Raw genomic sequence first — 22139 nt, forward strand, 5'->3', positions numbered from 1 at the left:
CTTTTGTTGCACGAAAAAGAAGCAGGGGTGGCAAACAGCATTCTGGGTTGTATCAAGAGAAATATGTCACTTGCAAAATCAAAAGGAAGGGATTTGTCCACTCTATTCAGCACTGGTGAGGCCTCACCTGGAATACTATGTCCAGTTTTGGGCCCCACAGCTCAATAAGAATGTGGACAGTTTGGAAAGAGTCCAGTGGAAAGCAAGAAAAATAGATTAGGGGCCTATGAAGCAAGACTTAGGAGGAAAGGCTGAAAAAAGAGCTAGAGCTGTTTAGTCTGGCAAAGAGACAACTGAGGAGGAATTTGATAACAGTCCGCAAACACCTGAAGGCTGATTGTAGAGAGGATGGAGATGGACTTAGCTGTGGCTATAGGGGGCAGGACTAGGAGCAATAGCCTCAAGCTGCAGCAGTGGAAAATTTATGTTGGAAATTAGGAGGAACTTTTTGACTGAGGGTGGTCAAGTATTGAAACAGGTGTGGAATCTCCATCCTTTGAAATTTTAAAGAACAGGACACACATCCTGGGGTGGCTGGGACCATTTCAGGGACAAACCTGCCTTGTGCAGGGGCCTGGACTGGATGACCTTGTGAGGTCCCTTCCAGCTCTACTTTCTTATGATCCTATGAACCTAAAAGCAATACTTCTGATCCTCCTTTAAAGGACTGAGGCACAAAGAGGACGACAACTTAGGGCTGTTATTGGTTATTTCAGAGCTGTCCAACTGACAGTGGGTCTCACATAGTCCCTGAAGGATTAACCTGTGGTCCCCAGGCTCCCAGCGTGGGTGCCATTCCTTTTACTACTCCAGGTGCTGGTCCTGCAAACGTCTTCAAGCTCCCCCTCTCTCTCCTCTGGCCTTCCCCCATGGGTTGGTGTGAAGCAGCCTCCAAGCTGGAGGACCCCACAGCCCCGTTTCTCCCGTGAGTGAGGAGGAATCCAAACGCTGCATTGTGCAGCGCAGAGTTGTCTGAAAGATGTGGCATGGCATGCAGGGCAGTAGTAGTGCACAGTCTGAGATGGGAGCAGGAAAAAATAGAGGATGCCCACTGCACCATCCAGTCCATGCAGCATACAGTAGGGGAAGGAGGGGAGGAAGAGGAGGTGCAGCCCCTGACCACCACAAGTCTGACAAATTTGAATTACTTCATTAACTCATACAAGAAAGGTGTGTTAGATATCTCAAGATTCCAATACTGATGATTAATTAAGATGTGTTGCAAAAAAAGAAGCTGCTTGCCGCGCGACCACTGCCTTATTTCCCCTCTCAAACTGGGAAGGATTGCCGGAATAAAAAGGATGTTCTTATAGTTAAGCAAGACAATATCAACAACCAGGATTTTCTCAGCCTTTCCCCCCAGAGTTCCTTTGTATTGCTACACAAGTAACTTAAAACATTTTCAGAAGTGGCCAATAAGTGCACACCCTCACTTTCTAGATATCCATCTTGAGACAAATGAGTTCCAATCTGCAAAACTAGTCAAATGATCATTTCAAAAGACAATGCGCCTGTGTTTTAAAGGCCTATGGTGCTATACAAAACCTAAATACCCAAAAAATATAGGTTGAAAGGGTCTCATACTGGATCCCCAACACTGGTAGACACATTTGACCTTAAATCTCTGTACTTTGTTTCCCCACCTACAACAAATTAATCTAGCTGCTTCCATAATGCTGAACTTTTTATCCTAAAAAGAACCTCCCCTTCACTGCATCTCTCGCTCACAAGCCCCGACTAAGTGGGCCAGCAGAGCAGTGGCCTCAAAATACTGGTTACCTACAGGAAAGAGAGAAAATTCTATTCTGACAGCCTCCTGCACTCACCACTTGTGAGTGAAGAATGCTGACATTCAAGAACAGTAATGGAACCCTACCTGGAAAGGAGTGATTGGAAACTACACCAACTATCTGATACAGGACAAGCTAGAGAGCTCCAACCATACCCAAGGATTGTAGCCAAGTGCTAACAGCAGAAAGTACCCTACTTAAAAGCAGTTTCGCCTCTCAGATGGATCAAAGAATATTCTTCTGTACCTAAAGTTCTCTTGTGACTTAATTCCTACAGCTATTTAATTTTTGGCTGCATTCCTTCTAGCTTCTCTATATATTTCTAGTAACAGGATGCCTACAACTCAACAGTATCCCAAGTAGCTGCATCAATTCTGACTTCCCTTTCTACCACGAACACGAGGGGGTTCCCTCTATGTTGAACCATATATTGCAGATGGAACTTCAAATTCAGAATGAGCTATATCCTGGTTACTACTTCCTTCATTTCTGCCACAGAATTAATGCAAAACAAGGGAAAGCAGACAGTACCAGCTGGATATTCCAGTTGAGTAGAAGGGAATCTCTCAGTAGCTTAGAGCTGGGTTCTACACCACTTATGGACTAAAAATGCATCCTGAGAAAGAAGGTTATCCAGCTGGGAGTCAACAGCCCTGAAATCACCTCTCTATGATATGAGAGTTGAACCTAGTTAATCAGTAGGAGATGGGAGAAAGTGCAAGTAGACAGACTTTGAAGGCTAAAAGTAGTGCAAAACATTTTTTAAAAATGTATTTTGTACCACAGATACAACTAGCTTGCCACACAAAACAACTCACCTCTTTTAGTTGATCAGCACTCCCCCACGAAGCTGACCGTTGATGCGATCGCTTTTCTGATCCTTCTTCTGCCCAACAGGTAGGTGTCTAAGAATAAAGATCAAATGTGTTTTGGTAGGACAGCCAGCTGTCAAGTTTATAATTATATCAAAGCTAGAGTGTAAAACACCAGCCTCTGGCACAATTTATTCACCTTATCTTTTAGCAATATTAAAAATACTTGATATTTTTGCACATGTATGTCAGTGCACACTTCAAAATCTGTGCATATAAAAAGGAAAAAAGGACAAAAAAAGTATAGTCAGTGAAAATACGGATAACTGTATCACTCAATATCGTCCTTCATTTGCTACCGCCCAGATCAGAAGAGTGGGTGATAACTGTAGAGGTTAGAAAAATTTGAAGGTTTTTTTGGGTGGGGGTTTGGTTTTTTTTTGGTTTTTTTTTTGGTTTTTTGGGGTTTTTTTTTTTGAAGTGGAGATGAAAGATGCACTTCTGCAGTCTGGTCACAATAACTGGATGTGCGTTTCCACACTTAAGTCTCAAGTGTCTGTTGAGGTTGTAAGTACATATCAGAAATTTAGAGATTAAAAAAAAAGAAGTTAAAAAAATTATAGTTAAAAAAAAATACATACTGGCAATAATACCTCGAACAGACAGACAAGCAAAAGCAGAACTGACAGCAGAGGGAGACAAAGCCCTAGCGCAAGGTTATACCATAATTGTGAGAAGCAAGCAAAAATGTAGTTCTCCTCAATCTAATTTTATAGACAGAAGATGAATTGACAGATAAGTCACAACTGTAAAGTTTAACTTGTATATTTTTTCAAGTATTCCAACAGCAATGTGGTATTCTGGTAAGGAAAAGGCTAGAACTACTTTAAACTAGATGCACTACAAGTATTCAGAGATTTAAAAAATGAATCAAAAAAGCAATCAATTAGGCTCTTTTTAGAGGTCTTATACTCTCCCAATATACAGTAAAAGCTTTGTTACCCGGCACCCAGGGGGAATGGAGGGTGCCAGATAACAAAATATACCAGATAACCGAGTGGCCCAAACAGGCGCCTTTGCCTGTTTGGACTGCTGCCAGTCCCGCCACATCTGGGGTGTCCTCTGACATCTATGAATGCAACTATCTTTATACATGTAAATAACCCCAGTAAGCTCAGTGGGAGAATTCAGAATTTAGACTTACATGTCTGCACAGATTGAAGAAAGGTAAAACCACTGATGTGGACATTATAGAAGTAGCACAAATTTAGAGTCAAGCAACCCCATATCTAATTCCTGAAAAACCAGAAAGCAAAGCAGATTTCCTCTTTATAGATTAGCTAAATAAGAGATGTATAGTGTAAGTATTTGTAAGCAGGGGTTTACAGCACATGTAAAGAAAACTACTCCCTGGAGGCCAAAGGCCAAAGTGCAATTGGAGTTGCAGCTACCAAATGATGTGAAGGGTAACAAGAAGGGTTTCTACAAGGTATATGGGTAGCAAGAGAAAGACCAGGGAAAGTGTGGGTCCCTTACTGAATGGGGGAGGCAGCTTTGTAACAGAGCATGCAGAAAAAGCTAATGTGTTCAGTCAATGCCTTTTTTGCCTCACTCTTCACAGGCAAGGTCAGCTCCCAGACTACTGCACCAGGTAGCACAGTTGGAGGAGAAGAAAAAACAAACAGTGCTGAAAGAACAGGTTAGGGACTACTCAAAAAAGCTGGATGTGTACAAGTCCATAGGACCAGATACAGTGCACCCAAGGGTGCTGAGGGAGTTGGCTCATGATTGCAGAGCCACTGGCCATCTTCTTTGAAAACTCATAGCGATTGAGAGAGGTCCAGGATGATTGGAAAGGGCAAACAGCACCCATATTTAAGAAAGGGAAAAAAGGAGGATCCAGAGAACTACAGACACATGAGCCTCACTTCAGTCCCTGGAAAAAATCATGGAGCAGATCCTCAAGGAATCCATTTCTAAGCATTTGGATGAGAAGACGGTGATTAGAAACAATCAGCATGGATTCACCAGGGGCAAGTCATGCCTGACCAACCTGATTGCCTTTTATGAGGAGATGACTGGCTCTGTGGATGTGGGAAGACCAGCAGATGTACCTTTAGCAAGGTTTTTGATACGGTCTCCCACAACATTCTCTCTCAGGCAAGCTAAGGAAGTCTGGGCTGGATGAATGGACTGTAAGGTGGACAGAAAAATGGCTGGAGCATCAGGCTCAGAGTAGTAATCAATGGCTCCATGTCTAGTTGGCAACCGGTATCAAGTGGAGTGCCTCAGGGGTCAGTTTTGTTCAATGTCTCATCAATAACCTGGAAGATGGCATAGACTGCACCTTCAGCAATTTTGCAGATGACACTCAGCTGGGGGGGAGTAGTAGATACACGCTGGAGGGTAGGGCTAGGATTCAAAGTGACCTAGACAAATTGGAGGATTGGGCCAAAAGGAATCTCATGAGGTTCAACAAGGACAAGTGCAAGTTCCTGCGCTTAGGATGGAATAATCCCATGCACCAGTACAGGTTGGGGGCTGGTTGGCTGGGCAGCAGCTCTGCAGAAAAGGACCTGGGGTTTACAGTGGACAATAGCCTGAACATGAGCCCAGTGTGCCCTTGCTGCCAAGAAGGCGAATGGCATGCTGGGCTGCATTGGTAGGTGTGCTGCCAGTAGGTTAAGGGAAGTGATTCTTCCCCTCTGTTCACCACTGGTGAGGCCACATCTGAAGTGCTGCGTTCAGTTTTGGGCCCCCTCACTACAGACAAATTGGAAAGAGTCCAGAGGATGGCAATAAAAATGATGAGGAGCCGGGGGGACATGACTTATGAGGAAAGACTGAGAGAACTGGGCTTATTTCGACTGGGGGGGAGGGAGGGGAGGGAGGGGGCCCACAGGGGAACTTAATAGCAACCTTCAACTACCTCAAGGGGGATTTGAAAGAAGATGGAGCTAGACTGTTCTCAGTGGTGGCAGATGACAGAACAAGGAGCAACTGTCTCAAGTTAAAGCAAGGGAAGTTTAGGTTGGATATTAGGAAGAATTTTCTCACTAGGAGGGTAGTAAAACACTGGAACAGGTTACCCAGAGAGATGGTAGAAGCTCCATCCTTGGAGGTCTTCAAAACCCAGCTAGACAAAGCTTTGGCTGGGATGAGCTTTGGTTGGGGATGGTCCTGCTTTGAGCAGGGGGTTAGACTAAATCTCCTGAGGTCCCTTCCAACCCTAACTTTCTATGATTTGAATAAATGCAGCTAGCCAGCTTTTCTGCTCAGAACAGTATTAAATTGCTGCTTCTAACTCTCTCAACCTCACATGAAACATTTAATATTTTCTAAGAAGATACAGCTGGACTGTCATTCAAACATATTTGTTATTTGTAAGCATCTTGATCACATCAAGCCTAGCCATTTTACTAAAATCTTGAACCATCTATTCATGGTAGCTTCTCATCTGTGCCTTGTCCTACAGTAGGGCTGCCCAACTTCTGTATGGCTGGGAACCACATGTGGCACTGGTGTCCACTCCCCCCCGGGCAATTCCCACCCCCTGCCATGCAGAGGTGGCTGCCAGGACCCATGGACCACATGTTTACTGCCTGCAGGCTGTACATGGCCCAAGAGACCTACCACTTGGACAACCCTGTCTTACACTTGTTCATTTCCTCTCCATTTATGAAGTTGCCAAAGTTGTGATAAAAAAGCAGAATGAAGTAGCATCAAAAGTCTCACATTGGGATAAATTACTGAATCCCAGTGGGCCACAAGAACAGCATTATATTTCAGATCAAATGCATCTATCCTTTTATAGAGGTCATGTGCTCAAAGATAGGTTAAACGATAGCCAAGAGCTTAGTGGCTATATATTATAGTACCAATTAACAGATTGAATCATCAAGGCCCTTATATCCATGTTCCGTGGCAAGGGGGTGAGTCCTTGCCCCGAAGAGTTTACTTGCCTCGTTGAAGATGAGATGCAGTAAGTGGGTTACAGTGAGGAGGAAGACAGGATAACTATAATAAAACCAAGCTTTTAAATAATCAGCTGTAATACACTACAAAATCAAAAGGTGAAAGAAAGCTGCTGTTTTGGGAAGAAAGGGCCTAAGTCTCAGTGAAAACAGATTGTTCACCATGTATATGCAGTGGAGGGGATGTGCATGTTTCGGGAGGAAGGGGGGGCAGTAGCAGGTGGGGGGAATGAGCCACAGAGGATAACACAGTTGGTTGCTTTCCTCGATCCTAATCTGCATTAAAAGATTCCCCCCATTGTTCTAACTCACCCAACCTTGTTAGGATTAGCGTTTCCTCCAAAATGTGTGTGGTAATTTTGCCCTGCTTTTTCTTCCCTGACAGGAATGTGCACCTACAAACCTTCCTGCCATTACACTTAGATCAGAAATGGTGCCTCCTGCATGCTCTCTCACCCATGCCAATTAAAATTTATGGTAAGAATTAACTGTTTATTAAATATCCATTCATTTACCCCTAGTATTTTGTACTAGCTACTATATCAGATTCCAGAATGTAAAACTAGATGCAAAATTCATAAAGGGGGAAAACCAATTTAGCCTTTAAGTGGCATACCAATATTTAAATTTCCTCCTCAGAGTTTTGACAGAAAAACAGTTCTACCATGATCTTTGCAAAACAGAGTAGGAATTATTTTACTTCAGTGATTGAGCAGTCACTAACAAAACATCAGTAAAGAAAACTGACTTCATACTCAAGAAGAAATCCATATATTCACTGGGGGAATACTGCTTAATGCTTTCATTAATCTTAGCTGATTATAAATATATTTGCCCAAGACTAAACAAGAACAATGGTGCTGAAACTGCCCAGTCTCAGACACTGGAAGGTTTTTGCTTTGTTTTCACCTTCCACCCCCCACAAATGTACATACACGCACAATCCAGAGGGTAATATGATGAACCTGGAAGTTTTTCCTTTTTTTTTTTTTTTTTAAACTGTTTTTGGATTAATTAGCTACATTAATAGAAAACCATTCTTACCCCCAAACAACTAGTAGCGGTAATGACACAATGAATGATGATAATAAAATAACAGCTGCAGTGAGAATATCACATGGTCACAAAATGTGCATGCCTTTTAACACTTAAAATAAAAAAAACCCTTCCTCCCCACAAAAAACCCCAAGCATGCAAGAATAAAGACTACTGTTGAGAGGCTTTGCAGCCAATCTTGTAAGAGTCAAACATCACGAGCACATGACTTTCACTTGTGAGAGTAGTCCCATAATAGGCAATGGGACTACTTGCATGATTGTGCAAGTAAGTATACAGGCCCTCCCTGCCTACACAGTGTAGTCAGGGAATCATAGAAAGAGAGACCTGGAAAGGACCCGAGAAACTCTGCTAGCCCAAGCTCCTGCAGAATCAGCCCTGTTTATGCCATCCTAAGCAAGGGTCTAACCTGCTCTTAAAAGCTTCCAAGGATGGAGATTCTAAGAGCTCTCCGAGTACCTAGTCCCGACGCTTAACCACCCTGACAGTGGGAAAGTTTCTCCTAATATCCAACCTAAATTTCTGCAATTTAAGGCCATTATTTTTTCCTGTTCCCCACAGCCATAGAGAATAATCCATCACCATCCTCTTTATAATCATCCTTCATATATCTGAAGACTTACCAAATCCCCACACAGTCTTTTCTTTAACTGAACAATGCAAGGGCTTCAAACTTTTCATGTAACAAGCTTCCTAAACTTCTAATGATTTTTTTTCTCCTCTGAATTTCCCCCCTCTATTTCTTATGTATATATTATTCAAAATCAGACGCTGTACTGGAGGAGTTGTGAGATTTATCAGTGCCCAAAGAATAGAAGAGTCACTTGCTGACATTCCTGTGAATACTGTGCACTATGCTGGTGGCTTTTCTTGCTATAGCACAATACTGACTCATTCAACTTGTGTTTCACAATACACTCCATGATAACCTTTATCTGCATACTGCAGCCTACCCAATCACTGTCCAATTTGTGCATTTGACTGAACTGTGCCAAGTGCAGGACTCCATACTTACCCTTCAAATTTCATTCAATTAATGTCAGACGATTATTTCAGTTTATCAAGGTCACTCTGAATCCTAATCTTATTCCCCAAAGTGTTTGCAACTTCACCCACCTTGGTATCATCCACGAATGTGTTAACTGTAAACATAATATCCCAAGAGCAGGATGGGGCTAGCACCAGGACTGAGAGGCAGTGACAGCACAGGGCTGGGGACAAGCAGTAAACCACTTCCCATGGAACTGGTGCCCGTTGCGGGGACATGAAGGCAAGGGATCGTGGCTCTGCCCCAGGGCCCCAGCCCCACACTGTCACCACCCCACAATCCTGATCCCATTCCCAGACCCACTCATCCCACTCCTGGATGCCACTCCCTGTCCACCCACAGCCACATCTCACCTGCCTGGCCACACGCCCTGCCCAAACTCTGTCCAGCACCCCTGGTGGGTGGGTCAGGGTGCCTGGGCAGCAGGGCCGGGTCCATTGGCAAGGACTGACAGCAGCAACTGGAAGGAGCTGCCACCATGGGAGCTGCTGGGAAGCGAGTCTGGTTGCCACACCACCCCAGCCTTGCCGCACCTCTGGAGGTGGCCGGACCAGCCACATGCACCACAGCCTGGGCTGCCCCTCTTGCCCCTGCACATGGACTGGGTAGGGCAGAGAGACCTGCTGCAGGCCGGACAAAACCCCTGGTAGGCCAGATTTGGTCCCTGGGCCATATTTTGCCTACCTCTGTGCTAGAGTCATTGTGTCAGCACAGCTGGCACCACTGTCTTTAGCAACCCCCACTCTCCCCTTACCATCGCTGATTGCTGACAATTTTCATCACCAATGGTGAAGGAAAAACAGAAATTTAGGGGCCTGTGAAGGAGGAAAAGGCAGCATTAATCCCCTGGGTGCAGACCTGCACCAACATAGAGGCTGCAGCAGACATAGCAAGAAGCTCTAAAGGACTGTATGTTTGTTAAACAATACCAGACCCAGGACAGACCCCTGGGGCTTCCCACATTACACCTCCCCCTCTGTAGTATGTCACCTATAAAATCTTAGGCCTCTATGAACCAGCCTCTAATGTTGTCACCATGTCCTACCTTCTGCTTCCCAGTTAGACACTTAGCCATTGGTAAGAAACCACAAGGAAAAGTATTTTATATAGTTTACCTTGCTAAATATTCTACTTCAAGGGGCTAAGAGAACAGAGAACTGCATGTTAGCTCACTAAAATGTCTGAAACTCATTTATGCAGCATCAGAATTTTATTTTCTTTGCTGTAATGCAAACTGTATAAAAAAAATCCTATCAATATGCAAAAGTAACAATTTTCAAAAGGTACACATAATCCTGAATCCCACTTTTATAGCATCATTATTTTCTTTGACATTTTTCTAGTTTAAGAATAACTGTATAGAACAGATCCAGTGATCCTAGGACCTTTTTACCCAACCCTGCATTTCCTCAATAGCCTCCCATGACTGCAAAAGCTCCAAGCAACTGCCTTGAAGATGTCAGATACAAAAACATTCTTTAGGGAAACCACCAAAATTGCCTGGACACTGTTGGCATGCAATCTGGCCAGTGCTGGCAGGTTTATTTTATCATTCTAATAGCACATTTTAACCCAGTCTAAGATCCAATGTGGGCAGTTTCTGGGCCAAAGCTGCTGCTCCTCTAGATTTTTGGTCAACTAAATGAAAAAGACAGATGTTTTCTGATGTGCTGGGGGCAGGGGAACAGATTCAGATAAAAAGGAAAAGAACCCTCCCCCCCTTCTTTTTTTAATCCGAGTAGGACTAATCGTATGCCTCAACTCTCAAGGAGAGGAAGAGACAAGCCAAGTGGCTGAAACGTTACTTCACCAGTAACTTGAATAAAAACTTGGTGAATTCACAAAGAGAACCTGTCTAGGCAAAATACATTAAGACAGGGGATCCACTAAATCCTTTTCACAGAGGTGACCGCCATTAAAAAAAGCCATCTTTCAAATCAGGTGGAGCAGCAAGCAAGTTACCAGAGATTTAAATGGTGTCCCCCCCGTTAGGGACAGATTGAGTTCCCACTGAGAAAAGGAATCTTGCATGACATATGGTGATGGGCCTTGAGGAATTTCAAGACTGTGGGCTGGAAGAGAGATCTGTGCTCTGGCAGAAGGCTGAAAAGAGAGGCAGATAAGGTCACCATGCTTCAGTTATAGAGGGCAGTCCAAGATAGTTGATATGGAAACCTCTTAAGGGGAGAGGGAGAAATCTCATGATAGGAAGCCAAAAAGCTTAGTTTGCTCAAGTCTTTCCTACTATGAATAAAATATTTTTGATAGGGGACAAACATACTTGCTTTAGTGCTAAGGGCAAACCAGCATCTATAGTGTGCAGAGTCCTCTATCCATTCTAAAAAGAACAAGTCGGGGACTATGGGAGAGACCTGGATCTCCTCCTCACCATCCAAAGGAGGCCTGGGAACCTGAAATGTCCCTAGTCAGACCAGGCCAACAAAATCAGTCAAGCAGAGGGTATAGCCTTGCTTTGCCCAATGCTCATGAAATGAAAAGGTAAGAATGTCTCCTTGACTGTGGATTGAGGAAAGTGTCACAGTTAGTCCAAGGCAGGGAGCCTGACAACAACTCCAAGAACCCTCGGACTGGATCCCTCTCTAGTACTGTCCCTGCCTCTACATTCACCAGAGGACTTTTCAGTCACAAGGAGTAAGACATGGTCAGAGAACTGGTATCCTGGAAGATCCAAACCTTGTAAAAATTCTGGCACTTGGGAAGCAGAGGCTAAACCCAGACTTTCCCTGGAAGTAAATAAACCTGGAGCTGGGCCCGACATTCTCTTCCATCTCAGGAGATAAAAGGTTTACAGAAATAGAATTTCCCAGTGATGTCAGACTCCCTTAAACAGTAGACTTACATGGCATGCTCATCCATGACAGGTGTGACAAGGATACAGTTCAAATCTTGGGGATATAGGGGAAACTCATAGCAACAAGTCAAAAAGATGTGGAGTACTGGAAGTCAGATAAAAAAGGAGCCCCCCACTGGCTAGAGACATGTGGGAATTGGGTCCAAGAAGTCTCCGTCTCAGAAAACAATGACAGACACTGAAGAGACAAAAAAATAAAAAAAAAAGGGGGGGGGGGGGGGGGAAGCCATGAGAACTATTCTCCAAAAAGGTAGAAGGCAAGAATAAAAGGCAAGCACAGAAAGGCTGTTTTCTAATGGGCTGTAGGCTGACCATAGTATAAAATCAGAGGAATGGGAAGTGCACACCAACCCTTCTGCCTGTAGCACAAAGTATAGGTAGAGGAAGAGAACATATGGAGAGCTAAGTAAAGTAGAAAGTGGAGCCTCCCCAGTTACAGATGCACACAGCAGACAAGTCTCAGAGCTCAACTGCTTTACACATGTAGACATATAACATGCCTGTGGACAAGCACTTTAAGGAAAAGGTAATATCTGAAGAAGACTATTAGTGACACTTAGTTTCTAAGAAGGGAAAAGGTGAGAGATGACAAAGTAGAGGTGCACCAACAAAAGGAAAATTGTCATTATCAGCAACAGGCTTTTTCTGGCTGATGTGGCCAATAATGCTGCCGATAAATGCTGTGTACATGCGCGCAACTGCAGCAATCACGCAGCCAGCCCAGCAGCTTGGGGAGAAGTGTCCGGCTGGTAAGGTCTGTTGGGGTGAAGGGGTAGAGGGTAGGAAAGGGATCTGGGGGGAGATAGAAGCCCCCACGGTGAGGGAGGCAGTGGGGATGGGCCTGGGGCAAGTGCTGCCAGAAGCTATGAGCAGCTCATCCAGGGGGTGTGGAGGGGGCAACTCCTACTGCTGTGCGCACCCTCAGGGCAGGCATAGTGGGTGCGTTCCCCCTGGATCTGTGCATGGGGTGAGCGTAGGCTGTGGCTGCGGTCTGGGGACAGAGGCAGCGCTGGGCTCTTCCCAGCGTGGGTGGGCCAGGCTGGGGATATGCTCAGGGGCAGGCAGCAGCAGTGCTGGGACTGGGGCTACAGGATGGGTTCCCATGTAGCCCCCCCTCAAGGTGCCACTGCTGCCTGAAATTACAGTTCTTACTTTTTCACTTGTTTTTCAACTACAAAATGAGCACTAGAGCCATTTTTATTTGCAAAAAACTCAGAAAGCCCACAAGAGGTTAGAAATGTTTTTAACACTACAGATTCCTCTTTGGAATCTCTGGGTTTAATCTTGAAAATCACATTTGCACACCTAACAATGCTAACATTGAGTGGCACCCCACAGCACACTTCACAGGATCTCACACTGGTTTAGAATTGCTGGTCTAGAGAGTCAAAACTGTGGCACAAGACTAAGACATGACAGACATATCATGGCTCAAATCCAACTCCTTTTGGAGTGGATAAGTAGCATACATGCAGATTTCTACTTTCTTCCCCCTGGCCTACCATTGCAAGTCACCTTGCCCCTCTAAGCATGCTCAGAAGATACCTATTCCAGGCACTTGGGCTCCGCTGTGAGCTTGTCCTACCTGGGAAGGCACATAACTCAGTCTCAGAAATGTCAGTCACCAAATAACCATGACCCGACAGAGATAAAGAAGGGGCCATGGGGAAAACAAAATGTCTCCTACATGTTAGCCCAACAGTCTACTGGCTCAGGGCACTTGTCCAAGCAGTGGAAGACCCAGGCTTGACATCCGCCACCACAAAGGGTTTGAACCTGAATATTCCACTTTCCAGAAAAGTATTCTGGCCAGCAGACTATGAGCTAGGCTAAGCCAAGGACACCATCTACCCTTTCTACTGAAGTTGGCACACTGGATAGTCAAAAAGGAAAGGTTTTTTGTTTTGTTTTTTTTAAGACCAGAGGGAGACCTAGTCATAAAGCTGTTCTGTGGCTCACTGTGATGGGCACTGCCTTGGATACCCCTTGCTTCTACCTAATTACACTTCTGCATTTAATAGTTATTGGATACAGTGGACAAGCATTACCTTCCTCTGCTGTTTTTCTACAACTTGGATGGAGTTCCACTTTCCCAGGAGAATTAGAAATCGGAATATATAGCCCGAAATGCTGCTTACACAGCTAAAAGAAAGGTAGTCAAACAGTGCTACTATCGATCTAAAGGTGAGGCTGGATTTGGTAATACTTCATTAAGTTGTTCAGTCTTTAGAACCACCTCTCAGGTACTGGACTGCCTAGCTGGATAGCACAAGGGTGACTTAATCAAATAGGTCAGTGCCAGAACCTAGTCAAATCCCACTGAGGCTAAAAAAACCCCAAAACAACAAAAACAAAAACCAAAAAAAAAAACAAACAACCCAACTATTCAAACCACTTCACAAGCATTTTTTAATAAGGGAAGAATGCATTGGAAGAACACCCCAGAAAATGCTTAAGTGTTGGTAGGATGACCACTTTCATTTAAAAGGCAAAGTCAGAAATATGGAAACATTTGAATCTCGTTTTCCTATCAGTACCCAGACAACATCTAGGGCAATTCAAATAGTTACAGTCTCCAAGTTAAAACAGATAAACTTTAATGATTTAAATCAAGTTTGCTGCATCCACTACAACAGTATCCCATCATCTTATTAATCTGAGGCAGTAAAGTAGGTGCAAAATAACTAGCCTGAGGTTATTTACTGGTGGGAAATGTGAAAGACCACCAGCCAGCCTTAGATATATTCCTACCAATGATGAACCTCTATTTCGATTTTAAATACGAGAACTTTGGCACCCGCTGTAGATAGTCTCGTGTTTTCCTACCACATCTAAAACGTTGGTGAGAAAAAGTATCACCATTCAATCAGAACGAAGGCAGCATGAATCACTTTAAAACACGGACCTATCAGTTAATCTGTGTTTCAACAATTAGTGATATTCTCAAACCATCTCAAATCTCCCAAAGTTTGTATGTGATGGAGTCCATTTTAATACTGTCCGCCACCAAAAAGACATTAACATGAATGGTATCAAGAAAGCTGTCTTAGCCTTCATTACAGTAACTTTGTTACAGTGCGTTTCATAGAACCGTAGGGAAAAGAGGCTTGAAGGGATTTCTAGAGTGTATCTAGTCCAACCCATGCCTGAGGCAAGAGCATCCCTATCCAAGCCATCTTATACAAATCTACTGTCTAACCTCCTAGCAAATCAACCCAGACAACACAAGACTTAATACCCTAATCTGCCCCAGGTACAGCAGGGTGATCACAGCACCCAGATTTAAGATAATTTTTTTCCCCTAAAGAAAAATGGTCAAAAGCTAGACAAAATTGCATCTGTTTAATACATATTAAAACACTTAGAAAAGTATTATGAAATTTGACTTGGACACATATCTATCTATGATAGAAAGCTATGGGGAGAAGTGGACACACCGTAGGGCAGGGAACAGCTGCAAGCAGACCTGGACAGGTTGGACAAGTGGGCAGAAAACAACAGAATGCAGTTCAACGAGGAGAAATGCAAAGTGCTGCACCTAGGGAGGAAAAATGTCCAGCACACCTACAGCCTAGGGAATGACCTGCTGGGTGGCACGGAAGTGGAAAGGGACCTTGGAGTCCTAGTGGACTCCAAGATGAACATGAGTCGGCAGTGTGACGAAGCCATCAGAAAAGCCAATGGCACTTTATCGTGCATCAGCAGATGCATGACAAATAGGTCCAAGGAGGTGATACTTCCCCTCTATAGGGTGCTGGTCAGACCGCAGTTGGAGTACTGCGTGCAATTCTGGGCGCCGCACTTCAAGAAGGATGCGGATAACCTGGAGAGAGTCCAGAGAAGGGCCACTCGTATGGTTAAGGGCTTGCAGACCAAGCCCTACGAGGAGAGACTAGAGAACCTGGACCTTTTCAGCCTCCGCAAGAGAAGGTTGAGAGGCGACCTTGTGGCTGCCTATAAGTTCATCACGGGGGCACAGAAGGGAATTGGTGAGGATTTATTCACCAAGGCGCCCCCGGGGGTTACAAGAAATAATGGCCACAAGCTAGCAGAGAGCAGATTTAGATTGGACATTAGGAAGAACTTCTTCACAGTTCGAGCGGCCAAGGTCTGGAACGAGCTCCCAAGGGAGGTGGTGCTCTCCCCTACCCTGGGGGTCTTCAAGAGGAGGTTAGATAGGCATCTAGCTGGGGTCATCTAGACCCAGCACTCTTTCCTGCCTATGCAGGGGGTCGGACTTGATGATCTATTGTGGTCCCTTCCAACTCTAACATCTATGAATCTATGAATCTTTTTGAAGGGTAAATAAAATGCTCCATCATAACAATCGGCTTGAAAGCTATCCTCTGCACTGTGATAAAGAATTTCCTGGCTGATCCACATGTCCAAAATATGATTCAGAAAGCCCGGAAGAACTTCAAAGTAGCCAACAGGAAACACTAAGCACAAGAATGCTTGAATTACCATCCCTCTCCAAAGCTCAGTTGCTTAGGTCAGGCAGTACATATTTAGTGCCTTGGATCATCTGGGATCCAGAATTATTAATTCTTCCTCTGCAGAGAGATGCCCAATGGAGTAGCACTGTTGTGGCCATCCATCGTTTGCCCTGTGATTACAGTACTTGTTCAAAAGTGAAAGACTTATATTCTAGGCCATCCCTCATACCTTCCACTTCCAGGAAGGGTACCCTAAACCACCAAGCTATAAAATAGTTATTCACCTTTCTGTTGAGGAAGTTGGTCTACTGCATAGCCAAAAGTTTAGGACTCATGGAACCAGAAAAAGAACAAGCAAGACAATATCCAATTTCTTTGCCTGGTGATGATGATGATGACACCTGTGATGGGAGGAGGGAGTTCTGCTCCAAGTTCCACTCACACACCTTGCATTAGGAAAAAAAAAAAAAAAAAAGAAGAAGAAGTAACCCTGAAGCAGGCACCAGAAACCAAGTTTCTCCTTTCTTACTCAAGGGACCTAGCTACAAGGCTACAGTCAGGCTCCCTTATTTGATCCCTGGCCCCTGACTCTCGCTTTTTGGCTGCACAGGGAGCCAGCTTCTTCAACAGGAGGAGCAGACAGTATTCCCTCTCACAATACAATGGGAGATGAGAACTGAATCCTATCAGTATGAGTGGGGCAGTGATTATTAAACAAAAAAATAAGTAAAAATAATAGTAACCACCAGTATTGTTTTAGCTGGATGCTGCTGGTACAAGTTACATGCAGCAAAGATGCTTAATGGATTGAGCCCCTCCAGGGACATGAGCAATCTTGTTTCTTCCATCAAAACTCTGGATTGCAAGGGAGTGGAGATGGGATTTAGATGTGTATGTAATCAAACAAAATTGCTTCCAAGCATGCAGAGAAACCCAAGTACAAGCACCTAGGGAACACCCTGCAGTCCAAAAATAAAGGCATTGAATGAAATTAGGCACTTAGTATACCGTATTTTCATCACATGCCACACATCCCCAAGTAAGGCATGCACCTGGTTTTAGAAATGGAGGGTGAAGGGAAAAAAAAAAAAAGGGAGGTGGGGGGGGAGAAGAGGTTTCCAAGAATTACAGCTGAGCTTGACTGCAAAGGATCCTGACTGCATGGCTGACTCCTGACCAACACTGCTTAGACAAACATTAAAGGATCAACCGGCTCACAGCCACTGATGAATTGGCAGCAGCTGTTAGCCACTTAGCCAAGAACTACTGCCAATTCCTTAACGGCTCTAGCTGACCCTAGCTCTGATCCCGAAGAGTGAACTCTGTCTCTCCTTCCCTGAGGCTGGCAGGGAGAAGAGGCATGGCAGCCATTTTATAGCATCTCCATGCTTCAACTGCAGCACAGTAAATACACTTTTCCCATCTTAAGATGTGCACCACAATTTTGGAGGGCTGAATTTTACACCACATGGACCTTTTTCTGTAGGAGTAAATACAGTGTACTTAACATGCATTGTAGGTGCTGGAACAGATGTCCTGATTTGTCTTAAAATGCTGTTGTCTAATTTCTGATTGGTTCCGTAGGTATCCAAGTAGAACTTAAATCAGGATTTAACTACGACTCAAAACAGAGGTTGGGTAAAGTCTCTTCTCCCTCACAGTACCCCAAAAGCTCCACATTTGAAGTCAGGCAAGAAAGAACACACTTTTTTTTTTTTGCCAAAGGAAGCAGATGTACTTGCCAGAAGTTTGCATTAATGATGAAATTAAGAAAGGTATTCAAGGTCACCACATGAAAGCAATTCCAGTATTCTTCGATTTACCCATGGGGTCTGACTTCTCATTTAGGTGCTGCCCTTCCACAAGGGGACATCTCTTCCAACAAGCACTTTCATTTACAGTCTTTGACTAATAAGTCTAGATCAGAGGTGTCTAATATGTATAACCTGACCCATGTAGTTCCTGAAGCAGCTAGGAACATTTTGCAATTCTTTTACTAATCCCCATCTTTTCCAGTATTTTCTAGCAAATGCTTTACCAGACAGATAAAAATCTGCTGAACTTCTCCTGTACAAGAAATCAGTTATGTGGAACATATATAACACTAGTGACACCATCTCTTTAATAAACTCATGCTGTATTCCATTTTTCTCATGTCTTTAATTACTCTTTACTTCAATGCATGTTCAGAAGCATGAAAGCTACTGAAATTAAATTAACTGAATTATAAATTGTTCAGATCACAACTTTTCACTACCATCATTATGTCCAGGAATTTTTCCACAGTAATGTTTAGCAAAGTGCATAGGAGACAAAGGGAAACTAACACTACCTTCTCACTGTATCAGCTTTCTGTTGACTCCTGGCTAAACTACATTTCCCATGATGCAATGTGTTCCATCTACTGATAAAAGTAGCAGACCGCTAATGAGAATCATGACATTTCTTCAAATCCATGGTTTCGCTGACTTATGACAGTCACAAGCTTAAATCACAGCCTTCTTTTCTGAGTCCCTACTTCTAACCGGGGGGGGGGGGGGGGGGGAGGGGGGGGAGGAAGGAAGCTAACCTCCCCAAATACTCCTTCCTACAAACATTTCAAGTCACTGGCTGCTTGGATTTTAAGGTGTCTTCTTAATTCAGGAATTCCTGGAGCTCTTGTTTAGGCCTGGCAATTAACAATTAAATCAGCAGCCATTCAAAGCAAGAAGCCTCCTGAACAAACTCAACATTAACGGCGAGCAGAGTTTTTCATGCTCTGGTAAATTAACAGGTTTGTAAAGCTACTTTAACTCCTGCCTTTATTTCAACTTAATTATGATTCACTATTGTTAGCTGTTATAAAAAAAAAATCATGCTGGATATTATATTGCCTAATATTTTTTGGCAATGCTGAATTCAAACCAAACTTTAAGATGTTTTAAACTGCCTGCTCAATGATATTAGCAAATATTTTCCCCAAACAGACCAAGAATCTTTTCCAAGAACTGCTTCTTAAAAACATGGGAACATTAATTCTGAATTCCACAAGTTCATTACCAAGTTCAGGCTACCAAATTAAGAAAACCAATGTACATGTGAAAAATTAGGATACAGTATTGCTATAATTAAGAAAAGTAATTGCCATTTGTAGAACAGTGAAAAGTATAGTGGCTATTTTGGATAAGGAAGCAAAATGCAAACAACAACATGCAGCTTCAGCAGTTTTACCTGAGTAGCTTTATCTTTCATACATGAAGGATAGTGTACATGGGGATCACGTGGCCATTGTCCTGTGAGGTAAGGTCCTGTTATTGTGTCCAGAGAAGAGGTTCGCCTTATTGTACCAGAGGTTCGAACTTGCTGGGATTTTGGCCTATCCACTGCACAAAAAAAGAAAGAAAAAGAAAGCTGTTATTTCAAATCTGATGTGGAAAATTGCAAGCCATGTGAAAAAGCTTTATCACAAAAAACAAAACAAAATATACATTTAAAATAATTTACCTTCTTGTGTTTGACATAAGAAAAAGGTGTTTCAAAGGGATTTTTGATTATGTTGCAAACTGGGAAGCAAAAATGCCTGCACCTTTAGTTCACCTCCTGAGACTGAACAATACAACAGGTAAAACACACCACTTACAAATACCACCACCAATGTCTATGCCTGAATCCAAAGGGACACTGACTTGTCACTCAATATATTAATTATATTAACAAAATTTAAATCAAGCATTTGAAAGGAGTCAAAGTTATAGCACCAATATAAAATTTTGTATTGCTGTTTTATGCATAAGATTGGGACAAGCAGCTCTATGTAGCTGTGTGCCACCAATCCCATGCTACCCCAGGCCAGGTGAGACCTGGCCTGGAAGCCACAGGCTGCCTACCCCTGCTCTGCAACATTTTATTTTAGATAAAGGAAGGCAATGGGAAAGTGAAGAAACTCTGCTCTCCCAATCATATGAGAACTTTTATCACATCTTTTTTAATTACTTCATTAAACTTCCCTTCTCATTCATAAGAAGTTTCAATTTCATGTTCTCATTTTCCAGGTTTGCACAACTCTGCCTCAATCTACAGCTTAAGTAGTCTTTAGCCTAACTGTAAAACTGATGTAAATTGCAAAATCTGCACACCTGCCATCCAGTCACTCATCACCGATTCTCCACATTCATTGGATCCCTATTCATATTAAAGACTTGAACAATCTTTCCTAAGGACAAAACAAAACTCTCTCTCTCAGAACACTTATTTTTTCAGGAATGAAATCTCAGAAGTCAGAGCCTCCAACACCAGAATCTTGTTCAACACCCAGCATCATAGCCAAACTTTAGCTCACATTAATGTGGTTTGCATATGTATGCAGAAAAATAAAACAGATCAGGTATTTGCCTCAATGTGTAGTCAGGGAAATAGTATAAGCACAAATCATTTTATTATTACATGCTCTAAGTGCCATGAATTGAGAATGTGTTTCATGATACTTTTGTGTAACTCAGTTGAAACACTTATCACTTGGCAATTTACAAAACAAATTTCTATCATATCAAAAGGCATTTATCCTCAGAAAGAAGCAATTTTATGGTAAGTTGGTATTTTAGGAAAAAGGCTTGAGCGATGTGAAAGATTTTACTTTCAAGCTCAAAAAACTATGCAAAGAATTTTACCAAAAATTGCATCTACCTTTCAGGTAACAATAAACCCAAGTCTTCACTGAAAGACTTGTCTTTTCTGAAAAAAGAGGAACAAACAAAATGATACAGCGAGAGAGCGAGCCCTCTTACGCCACTAGTCTAAAGATTATAAGATATTATACTAATATTAATGACCACTTAAGTAATCAAATCTTGGAAAGTTTCTGGAAAACAGCAATTCACCAGAGGCATAATACTTAGCAATGGTTTATAGCCTGGTTTGTTTGCGAGGTCAGAGTTCAACACATATAAAAAGATTTTCATGTATGTAAGTTGGAGACTAGGCAAAGTAAAAAAATCAGCCAACTGTAAAATCATTTTATACATGGTACTGGTTTCCAGATAAAGACACTAGAAACATGCAAAGTCAGTTCCTTTTGCAGATTTTACATGTGCAAGGTCCTACTACAAAAACAAAAAACCACAAGCCAAAAAAAACCAAGAGATGTGATATTCACAAGAGAAAATAATTATTCTCTTCATCAGAACCCAGAGCACAACAGTGGCAGTCTTAACATTAACACCACCCACTCTCCCTTCCCTGGGTGTTGTGAAACTAGCATTAAAAGCATAACAAATCTATGCTTTTGTAGTCTGCCTTTAAACAGTGTACCATACAAGGGAGTTGGTCAAACCCCAAGCCGAAAAGTACCAAAGAGCTCTCTGCACCAACCCTTGCTACTCTGAAATTTCCTTGCACCACAGACTCTCAACAGTTCTCCACTTGATCTAGAAACTTAAGGAAGTAAGAAAGACTCCCCTCTGTCTAGGGAATTCCTAGGTACAAGATTACCTTGCTCAGAGCCAACCCAACATTTCACATGAAAACAGAAGCTAGTGAAGCTCACAGCAACTCCCCTTCTAAAAGGCATCAACTAACACAACCATTTAAAAACACAAGTTCTGCATGTAACATTAGATGCCAGTAGAATTCGGGTTAAATTGCTTAGTTTGACTGAACAGATGTTTCAATTTTCCTTCAATAAAACACACCTTTATCTTACATAACCTGGAAAAAACAAGTGTTATATCATGATTCCCCTCCTGAAACAAGTTACTATTCCAGTCCAATTTAACTACACTGCACTTTTCTTTTTCCATGTTCCTTTCAGATGCCTATTTTTAAATCTGTGGATAAAGACTAAGTCCTTACAAAGAGCTATGATTAAATTTCCAAAAACATATTCGAGCCTGAAAAATTTCTCAGATGACAAAGACGTCTCCTAGGCATAATACAGATGAGCTGTATCAAGAAAGGAAAAGTTAGCAAGAAGAGTCAAACAAAGATAAAAACCCCCTCCATGCCTAAAGCTAGTAATATTAATCTATTTTTTGGCACAATCACATACGACACTTCTCTGCGAAAGGTTTCCAAAGGAAAGTACACAAAAGCAGAGCTGTACAATTCATGGCCCACATGCTGCCTATGAGGGGTTAATTTGCAGACTCTGGGTTCCCACATGTGTACCATTCATCCC

General features: G+C 42.8%; 1 protein-coding gene across 2 annotated transcripts in view; it reads right to left on the minus strand.

Annotated features, from left to right (window-relative positions):
• Positions 1-22139, minus strand: part of GLCCI1 (glucocorticoid induced 1) — a 72673-nt gene that overhangs the window by 35310 nt on the left and 15224 nt on the right. For both annotated transcript variants that reach the window (XM_019497916.2, XM_014603144.3), the window contains exons 2-3: positions 19199-19350; positions 2609-2695 (exon numbers count right to left, since the gene is read on the minus strand). In XM_019497916.2, coding sequence (XP_019353461.1) covers positions 2609-2695; positions 19199-19350 — 239 coding nt within the window. The remainder of the gene's footprint in view (positions 1-2608; positions 2696-19198; positions 19351-22139) is intronic.

Source organism: Alligator mississippiensis, chromosome 5 (assembly GCF_030867095.1).
Source record: "Alligator mississippiensis isolate rAllMis1 chromosome 5, rAllMis1, whole genome shotgun sequence".
Lineage (NCBI taxonomy): Eukaryota > Metazoa > Chordata > Crocodylia > Alligatoridae > Alligator > Alligator mississippiensis.